The sequence below is a fragment of the Phragmites australis genome, chromosome 4 (assembly GCF_958298935.1).
Source record: "Phragmites australis chromosome 4, lpPhrAust1.1, whole genome shotgun sequence".
In the NCBI taxonomy this organism is placed as follows: domain Eukaryota; kingdom Viridiplantae; phylum Streptophyta; class Magnoliopsida; order Poales; family Poaceae; genus Phragmites; species Phragmites australis.
This window is the reverse complement of record NC_084924.1, coordinates 25906849-25917604: the sequence shown is the minus strand read 5'-3', so window position 1 is coordinate 25917604 and position 10756 is coordinate 25906849. Positions and strand designations below refer to the sequence as shown.

Sequence of the window (10756 nt, the reverse complement as noted above, 5' to 3'; positions counted from 1 at the left end):
TGTGACAAATTTTAAAGAATTTTTTATGAAATTAGATGAATTTATAGGAATTTAAATGAATTTTATGGAATTTTGATTATTTTTCACGAATTAAATAGTGCATAATCGTAATTTTGCAATTGTAAATATATTCATAATGGAAATAATTAAAAAAGAAGGCAAAAAAGAAATTATATTCTTAAAAGAAAATATCCCAAAATCTCATTAGTGGCGGGTAACATATGTGACCCGTCACTATTGAATTAGTCATTAGTGACTGGTCACATATATAACCCGTCACTAATGATCTGTGTATATATAACAGGTCCAGGAAATCTAGCCCTTGATTTTGCCTAAGTCCTGACGCCATCCTTCTCGACACCCGCCGATCTCCTCGTCGCCACCTTGCCGCCCCCTCCTCGGAGGCATCATCGTCCTTGCTCCTCTAATCCATGGTCAGCTATTGCCGCCAATGACAAGGAGCTAGTGTCGTCATCGTCGATGCCAGCCCCAGACGATGACTACATCGATTGGGACCTTCTAATGGTGGAGGCGGAGGAGGAGGAACAGAAGGAGAAAGTGATTGCCAACGACGAGGAGATCGCTCGCGCCGTCCATGAGGAGGAACTCATCAAAGTAGTAGAGGAAATGACGGAGGCCATCGCACACCACTTGGCAGAGGAGGAGGAGATGGGCGGCGACTCTGATACTGACGAGGAGGCGGAGGATGAGGAGATGGTCGGCAACTCTGACACCAACAAGGAGGAGGAGGAGGAGGAGGAGGAGGAGCAAATGGCCAACGCTAGTGGTGACCTCGACGACGAGTGTCGGTAAATCAGGAACCAGGGGTCCCCGAATCCCGAGGCCAGGCCAGCAATCCGCCACATGGCGCCCTCCCGCGGGGTCATCTCCGCAAGGTAAAAAAGACTAAGTCCCGAGAGAGGGACCTCGGGGCCACAGTCTGTGGTCCCCGAGTACCCAGGCTCCCCGATGATCTACGAAGACTAATTGACCGGGAAGAGAGTGCTCATGGAGGTGAACAGTGACCCCCGAGCACCCAAGTCCCCCGATGACTAGGAGAACTGAGTACTGGGAGGGGTGTGCCCGGGGCTGCGAGCAGTGGCCCCCCGGGCACCCGAATGCCCCGAGGATCCAAGGAAGGTAGTTCCGGGAGAGAGTGCTCAGGGCTATGAGAAGCGGCCCCCGAGCACTCGGTTCACCGAGGATCCGTATAGTCAAGCCCGGGAGAGAGTGCTCGGGCCACGAGCAGTGGCCCTGAGCACTCGGTTCCCTGAGGACCAAGAGAGGGCGTTCTCGGGAGAGAGTGCTCGGGGAGGTGAACAGTGACCCCTGAGCACTCGGTTCCCCAACGACCCAGGAAGCCCCCCGTCAGTGGCCCCCACAAGGGTCCAGCGATGAGGTGCCAGCCAGTGAAAGGCCCGATGCCGTATTTAAGAGCGCGTGTGGCCTGTCACCTCCAATTGCTCCCGCCACGCTCGGTGTCAGTCCCTGCCATCCTCTGGCAGAAGGGCGTGGGGACATTTAATGCACGGGTCCCATCCTGTGCCATCCGGTGCGCCTCAGGATAGCATCGCGAGGTCCGAGGCGTTCCGTCTGCCGCGCTGCTGTGGCAGGCAAACAAGACCGGGCGGGCACGCCAGGCCCTCTCCACGGCTGCCCGGTGGGCCCTCTCCACGGGGCACGCTACCGCCGGCGGGTATTTAAAGCGCCCAGTAGGCTCGGACAAAGACAGGGCTAAAGATACACAACAGAAGCGCACACAGAGCCAACAGAATCCAATAGAGATCGAAGAACACCTTCGTACGAGCATAAAAACCGAAGAACAAGGAGCCCGAGGCTCTAGGATACACGAACATTCTTGTAACCAGCACATTCCTGAGAGACATTCTCAGGGCATTTATAGCATCCACACAGGAGTAGGGGGTTACGCGCAGTGTGGCCCGAACCTGTTTAAAAATCCCCCCAGCGCATTTACTCTTTTCTGCATTGGATCATTCCACCCCACCTGCCATCGCATTTACGTCCATTTATTTCTCCAGCAAACATATTCAAAATCATCCCCCCGGCCGAATCTCTAAAAAGGGGTCCCTCAGGATCCCTGCGACAGGAGCTAACCCTCCGACAGCTGGCGCGCCAGGTAGGGGGGTTGCATCCCTGAATTTGTTTGTTTGTTTTCTCCTGCAGAAAAAATGGCAGGTAACCATCGTCTCCGGTGAGCCGGCTCCAGCTCCAGTGAGGAAATGGAGCCCCTCACTCAGGAGGCCCCAATCGCTGCTGCTTCCCAGCAGCAGCCGCGGTCTGCACGCACGGCGTTCCCCTCTCAGGGGGACCATGGCGCTGGGCCCGGCAGGGCCGCCACCTCCGTTGCTAACCCTCAGCAGGTGGCCGAAACACCTGCCACCAGATCCACGTCTGGACAGTGCCGGGCGCCGTTGCGGCGTAGGCTCGCATTTGGCGAGGCCAGTCCTGGGAGCGCGCTGCTTGTGGCGCAAGCTCTCCTCAGGCACCCGCCAGTCCAGGCGGCGGGGGAAACCCCGGAAGGCCGCTGGCTCCAGGAGCTGGCTGTCTCGGTCAGCACGGCTCATCTCCAGGTGCTGGCCGAAAGTTCCCGCGCTACCTCCCACCGCGGCGCAGCCAAGACCGGCCCATCATCAGGTGGCGGTCGCACTGGCCGGGGGGCCTCCAAGCGGAGCGCCACCCCCCTGGCCACTACCGGAGCTCAGGACCTCCGTTTACACCTCAATAAGCGTAGGGCCGTCGAAGATGCGCGCGTTACCCTCGAGCGCCAGCTGGAGACCCGGCATGAGGCCGAAGCTGAGGACCAGGCCTCCTCCTTGCCGGCCCATGATCGGCGGGGCTCCCCAGCTCGCCGGCGTTCACCGCCCAAGGGCACCGCCTGCGCTGCAGGCTACGGTACAGGCTGCCGTGCCTTCACCACCGAGCTCCGCCAGGTCAAATGGCCCACCAAGTTCCAGCCAGAACTGCCGGAGAAGTACGACGGGTCCATCGACCCCATCGAGTTTCTCCAAATCTACACCACTATTGTCCAAGCGGCTGGCGGCAGTGAAAAGGTGTTGGCCAACTATTTCCATGTCACCGTGAGGGGCTCTACCCGCTCTTGGCTTATGAACTTACCCCCAGGATCCATCGGCTCCTAGGATGATCTTTGCCACCAGTTTGTGGTGAACTTTCAGGGCACGTTCACGCACCCCGGCCTAGAGTGCGACCTCCACGCCGTCAAGCAGCAGGAGGGGGAGACGCTGCAGCGCTTCATACAGCGCTTCAGCTAGGTCCGCAACACCATCCCTCAGATAACCCCCCACGCTATTATTGTCACGTTCCGACAGGGTGTCCGCGACGAGCGGATGCTCGAGAAGCTGGGCACGCACGAGGTCGAAACCACCGCGGAGCTCTTCGCGCTGGCCGACAAGTGCGCCAAGGCAGCGGAGGCTTGGGCATGGCATGTTCCGCGCCCTGAGCATCTCGCCGCCGATCAACCAGGTCCTTCCTGCTCCGACAGGCGGGAAAAGAAAAAGAGAAGGAGGCGCGAGGCTGTCCTCGTCGAGCCGGCCCAGGGCGCCGCCCATGGGACGGCCCAGGAACCCGACCGCCGGCAAGCGCGCTGGGTGGCCGCCGACAGACGGCCCGCACCCGCGAGGGCTCCGGCAAGGGCTCCCGCTCCAGGAAGGGCTCCCGCTCCAGCAAGGGCCCCTACTCCCACAAGGCCCGAGCCAGGGAAGTGGTGCCAGATCCACCAGACCAAGTGGCATGACCTCATGGAGTGCCGCACAGTCAAAGGCCTCATCGAGCAGCGCCAGAGGGACCGCGAGGAGCCCCGCAGGGGCGGCGATGACAGAGCCACCCTCGACAACCAAGAGCTCGGCTTCCAAGAGCCCGAGCACACCGTCGCCTTCATCGACGGACGCGCGTACACACCCTCCTCCCGCCGCAGCGTCAAGACCATGCGGCGCGAGGTGTGCTCGGTGACCTCAAGCGAAGAGGCCGCAAGGCCCCTGAAGTGGTCAGACGCCCCGATCACGTTCAGCTTGGCCGACCACCCCGCCAGTACTGCAGGCATGGGGTGACTACCCCTGGTAGTGTCCCCCACCATCTGCAACGTGAAGGTCAGCAGAGTGCTGATCGACGAGGGCGCAGGCCTGAACCTCCTCTCCAGGGAGGCTTTTGAAAAGCTGCAGGTGCCCTCCAGGCGCCTAAGGCCGTCGCTCCCCTTTTACGGGGTGACACCCGGGCACTCCCTGCCCCTTGGGCAGGTCGAGCTGCCCGTGACATTCGGGAGCCGGGACAACTTCCGGACGGAGAATGTGATCTTCGACGTTGTAGAGCTCCCCCTCCCCTACAACGCCATCCTCGGGCGCCCGACGCTCGCTCGGTTCATGGTGGCCACGCACTACGTGTACCTCACGGTTAAGATGCCGAGCCCTGCGGGCCCCATCTCCGTGTCCGCCGAGACCAGCAGCGTCGTCTCCTGCGCCGAGCAGTTATACTCGGCCTTGGTCTCAGCTCGGGCCGAGGTCGAAGGTCATCCAGGGGGCCTGGGACCCTCTTCATCCAAACCCTGACTCACTGCCGACGCCTCCGTTCCAATGAAGGAGGTTGTCGTGGGCGAAGACGCTTCCCAGGTTGTCCGAATCGGTGATGACCTAGGCGGCAAATAGGAAAGCGCGCTCGTCGCCTTCCTCCGGGCTAACGTCGATGTGTTTGCATGGCAACCGTCCGATATACCCAGGATCCCTAGGGAGGTGATCAAGCACCACCTGGCTGTGCGCCTAGGCACGCGGCCGGTGAAGCAGAAAGTCCGGCGACAGGCGCCCGAGCGCCAGGAGTTCATCCGGGAGCAAGTCAGTAAGGTCCTTGAGGCCGGATTCATCCGAGAAGTCCTCCACCCCGAGTGGCTGTCTGATACCACTGAAGGGTTGCGGGTAGGCTACGCTAGCACAAAATAAATTTTCTCTACCGCATTCAACCAGGAAGCCATGCGAGTAGGGGATCATGAATCGTTACCACTTGACGAGCAGTGCAGCGGAAGAAGAGTTGGAGCAGACCAATCCAACGTCGTGCGCGTCAAGTAGTCGATCGTCAACCTCGTCCCGAGCACGTCCCGAGCACCTTCCGAGTACTCGCGGGTACGTCCCGAGTACTCCCGAGCAGATCAGCACCGCAATAGTAGCAGCGCCTCCACGGTATCCACACGTACAAGGATGGAATCGCCGTGCGCCGGTGTGCTAGCACCGCGCGCCCGGCTAGGGTTTCGAAGGGAGTTCGGGAATAGGAGGCGGCTAGGGTTTCTGAAGAACACCATGCGCCTTGGCCCCTGCCTATTCTTATATAGAGCACGCTAATGGGCCTTTAATCAACATTAAAGCCCATTATGACTCTAAACCCTAATGGTCATTTAATCAACATTAAAGCCCATTAGCAGATCCAATCCGCAAACTCGATCGCCTCTAGGGCATATTACCAACAATCTCCCACTTGCACTAGAGTCAGCACAAGTTTTATATTCCATCCCCTTAAGTGTGTGACCCGTTAGGTTCATGTGTAAACGGCCGCTATCCGGAAACCCTTTTCCGAATTGCAAGTCAATAGCGGTACCTAGCATGACATATTGACTCCCAAATGCACACAAAGATCATATCGGCTGAACCTTGATATACTCATGCACCAATCCCTTTACCACACGATACCAGTCAAGCTCAAGGCGAGATTCGTGCCACCCTTGTGATAGCTCGACCATTCACTCGATCAAGTAGTGGATTCACCATGATTAACTCTTTAATCACATTGGCATGGCCATGCACTTTCCAATCCAACTACCTCGAGGGGCCCAGAGATATCTCTCCAGTTATTTAGGAGGGGTAAATTCCATCTTGATCACTCACATCCCACGACATGTTTCATAACATACCCGAAAGCAACCTTTATAACTACCCAGTTACGGAATAGCGTTTGGAAGCCCCTAAGTGTGTTACTACACATTCTGGAATCAATGATGATCTCAGGTCAAAGGATTCTGTAGGTACACCATTTGAGATAACAACTGATGGCACATTAAAAATAACAATCCCAGCAGTATCTCAGGGTGGGTCTATCCAACATCATGTTCTCTAACATGTGTCCACATTACTGATTTGATATCTCCATATCTATGATCCGTGAAACATGATCATCATTCAGTCAAATGTGCTAATCTATAAATCATTATTGTCCCACACAATGATATGAGATTAGGGACTATTTAGAATAACATCATAAAAACAAAGAGTTTCACAAACAAGTCACATACTTGCTGATCAATGTAAATGATAATTATTCATGGAACCAGATAACAATTATCCAAAAGTACATTAGCATAGACAGAACACATTCTCTCACATGCACTAGAGTCTATCCCGCAAGTATCTAATACCCATAGAGCTCAAGTGTGCCTCATGCTTGGGCTGTGGGAGAGGCTTCGTCAACGGATCAGCAATATTCGAATCCGTGTGCACCTTGCATATCTTTACATCACCTCTATCAATAATCTCTCGAATGAGGTGATAGCGCCGAAGTATGTGCTTGGACTTCTGGTGCGACCTAGGCTCCTTGGCTTGTGCAATGGCACCACTATTGTCACAATAGAGGTCCATTGGACTGGACGCACTAGGGACCACACCTAACTCAGAAACAAATTTTCTGATCCAAACAGCCTCTTTTGCAGCTTCCAAAGCTGCGATATACTCGGCCTCCGTTGTGGAATCAGCAACCGTTTCTTGCTTGGAACTCTTCCAACTCACCGCACCTCCATTGAGGCAGAACACAAAACCAGACTGCGATCTCGAGTCGTCCTTGTCGGTTTGGAAGCTAGCATCGGTGTAACCATTTACAACGAGCTCCTCCTCACCTCCATAGACTAGGAACATATCCTTAGTTCTTCTCATGTACTTGAGGATACTCTTTACTATAGCCCAGTGACATTCACCTGGGTTCGATTGATATCTGCTCGTAACACTTAGAGCATAGGAGACATCTGGGCGTGTACAAAACATAGCATACATGATGGACCCGATAGCAGAAGCATACGGGATCGCACTCATCCTCTCGAGCTCATCAGATGTCTTAGGACATTGATTCTTGCTGAGAGTGATGCCATGTGACATTGGCAAGAAACCTTTCTTGGAATCTTGCATATTGAACCGATTCAATACCTTGTCAATGTACGTGCTCTGGCTTAATCCGATTAGTCTTTTCGACCTATCTCTATAGATCTTTATGCCCAATATGTATGCTGCCTCTCCTAAATCTTTCATTGAAAAACTCTTTTGCAATGAAGATTTGACAGCATCGAGCATTGGAATATTATTTCCGATCAATAATATGTCATCCACATATAAGACCAGAAACACAAGTGCGCTCCCACTAGTCCTTTTGTAAACACAAGGCTCTTCTTCATTCTTGATGAAACCAAACCCTTTGATCATTTCATCAAAACGAAGATTCCAACTCCGAGAAGCTTGCTTTAGTCCATAGATGGACTTTTGCAGCTTGCAAATCTTCCCAGCATTTTTCGGATTGACAAAACCTTCAGGTTGTGTCATGTACACATCCTCACTTAGGTTTCCATTAAGGAAAGCAGTTTTGACATCCATTTGCCATATCTCATAGTCGAAATATGCAGCAATTGCTAGGAGAATCCGAATAGACTTTAGCATTGCGACGGGCGAAAACGTTTCATCATAATCAACACCTTGAATTTGCCTGAAACCTTTCGCCACCAATCGTGCCTTATAGATGTGAACATTTCCATCAACGTCTATCTTTTTCTTAAAAACCCATTTACACTCGATAGTTTTCACACCATCAGGTGGATCGACCAAGTTCCAAACTTGGTTTTCTCTCATGGATTCTAACTCGGATCTCATGGCTCCAAGCCATTTTTCGGAGTCTGGTCCCACCATTGCTTCCGAGTAAGTCTTAGGTTCATCATTGTCCAACAATAATATGTCGCGCTGCCCCGTGGTTAGGAACATAAACCGCTCGGGTGCACGACTGAACCTTTCCGACCGACGTGGGGCTGGTGTCTCGACAACAGGTTCTGCAACATCTTGCATACCGAGTTGTGGTTCAATAGGAGCTGAAACACTTTCAAGTGGTTCCCGAATTTCTTCGAGTTGCACCGTGCTCCCACTAACTCTCTTCGCGAGAAACTCTTTCTCAAGAAAGACACCATTCCGGGCGACAAACACTTTGCCTTCTTCCCGGTTATAGAAATAATATCCTTTGGTTTCCCTAGGATACCCCACAAAGAAGCATTTATCAGATTTGGGAGTGAGCTTATCAGACGACAAACGTTTTACATAAGCCTCACAACCCCATATCTTAAGGAAAGACAATCCGGGACGCTTCCCGGTCCATATCTCATATGGTGTCCTCTCTACAGCCTTAGATGGAACCCTGTTTAACGTGAAAGCAGCAGTTTCTAGAGCGTATCCCCAGAAGGACAATGGAAGATCAGATTGGCTCATCATCGACCGGACCATGTCTAACAGAGTTCGGTTCCTCCGCTCGGACACCCCATTCCATTGTGGCGTACCCGGTGGAGTCAATTGTGGAACGATTCCACATTGCCTTAGATGATCACCAAATTCATGGCTCAAATATTCACCTCCACGATCTGATCGCAGAAATTTAATTGTCTTGCCTATATGATTTTGTACTTCATTCTGGAACTCCTTGAACTTTTCAAAGGATTCAGACTTGTGCCTCATTAGGTAGATGTAACCATATCTACTAAAGTCATCGGTGAAAGTAATGAAATACTGAAAACCACCTCTAGCTGTAGAACTCATCGGTCCACATACATCTGTATGTACTAGGGCCAATAATTCATTTGTCCTCTCACTTCGACCAGTGAAAGGCGTCTTAGTCATCTTGCCAAGTAAACAAGACTCGCATGTATCAAATGATTCGAAATCAAATGAATGTAGAAGACCATCTTTATGGAGCTTCTGCATACGCTTCTCATTTATATGACCTAATCGACAATGCCAAACAAAAGTGGGATTCAAATCATTAAGCCGAGGCTTCTTTGTATCAATGTTATAGATAGTTATATCCTCAAGATCCAATATATATAATCCATTTACTAATGAAAAATTACCATAGAGCATACCATTCAAAAATATCGAACAACACTTGTTCTTTATTATGAATTCATAACCGTCTTCTTCCAAACATGAAGAAGAGATAATGTTTTTGCCCAAGGCAGGAATATAATAACAATTATTTAATTCCAAAACTAATCCTGAGGGTAGCGATAAGGAGTAAACGCCAACGGCCAACGCAGCAACTTTTGCACCATTACCGACGCGAGCATCCAGTTCGCCTCTTGCACACTTCCTAGTCCTTTTCAGTCCCTGCAACGATTTGCAAGTATGAATCATTGATCCGGTATCAAATACCCATGAATCATCAGGACGAGTAGCAAGATTAATTTCAATAACATTTATACCTGAAGAGGAAGTCTTACTTCCCTTCTTCTTTTTGAGTTCTTCCAAGTACAATTTGCAGTTCCTCCGCCAATGACCAGTCTTATGGCAGTGGTGGCAAGTGTCAGAAGCGGCAGGGCTAGCCTTGGGCTTTCCAACAGGTTTAGGCTTAGAACTCGAGATCTCATCCGAAGTTTTAGCCTTGTCCTTGCGCTTTCTCTTCTTGCTATCCTTTTGAACCATCATCACATGACTAGAGCTCTTCTTAATGCTTTCCTCAGCAGTTTTTAGCATCCCATGCAATTCAGCCATGCTTTTCTCCATGCTGTTCATATGAAAGTTCAAAATGAACGGCTCGAAGCTCGCAGGGAGCGACTGGAGAATTACATCCGTAGCCAACTCAGGGCTAAGGGGAAAACCAAGTTTTTCCAGGCTTTCAATGTAACCAATCATTTTGATCACATGAGGACTGACTGGACTGCCTTCTGTTAACCTGCACGCAAACAAGGACTTTGAGGTGTTGTACCTCTCGGCCCGAGCTTGGTTCTCAAACATGCCTCGGAGTCCCACAATCATATCATGGGCATCTCTGTTCTCATATTGCTTCTGAAGCTCAGAGGACATACAGCCAAGCATGAGGCAGCTAACATCCAGTGAATCGTTGGTGTGCTTCTCATAAGCCCTCCGATCCGCGGCAGGAGCATTATCAGCTGGTTCATCAGGATAGGGGACCTCTAGAACATATTCCTTTTTCTCTTGTTTGAGAACAATTCTCAGATTTCTATACCAATCAATAAAGTTTGTTCCAGAAAGCTTCTCTTTTTCAAGAATCGATCGCAAATTAAAACTGGAAGTGTTACTAGCGGCCGGTGCCATGATCTACAACAGAAAATGCAGGTTCAGCACTATGCCTATGTGAATCTTCTATTAAACAATTTAACAAAAGATACTCCACTATATGTGTTTTCCCTCTAACAACATATAGAGGATCAAGATCCATATTCAACTAAGTTCTAGTGAGCTTTGGCATCACTGCTAGAAACTTAGTGACATAGGTAAGCAACGCCTTGCTAATCACATCCATATGTGACTCTTGTTTGTTGGGTGGCATCGAATGCCCCGGCGCCCAACACCATGCCCCAAAGCCCAAAACCGTTTTGATAGCTTTATCAAGTAAACCAATACTATGCGTGTGGATGTCCGACATCCACTCTAACTGGTTAAGATAAATGATGGCACCCTGCTTTGGCAGACCTACCACACAATGATCA

At 51.3% G+C, this 10756-nt stretch overlaps 1 protein-coding gene across 1 annotated transcript; it reads left to right on the top strand.

The window, feature by feature from the left end:
• The first annotated feature begins 480 nt into the window (after positions 1–480).
• LOC133914689 (uncharacterized) lies at positions 481–813 on the top strand. Its single transcript, XM_062357741.1, has one exon. It carries the CDS (start codon positions 481–483, stop codon positions 811–813), a length of 333 nt encoding a protein of 110 aa, XP_062213725.1.
• Positions 814–10756: the final 9943 nt, after the last annotated feature.

Coding starts and splice junctions, on each gene's coding strand:
- LOC133914689 (XM_062357741.1), top strand. CDS start 481: ATGCCAGCCCCAGACGATGACTACATCGATTGGGACCTTCTAATGGTG.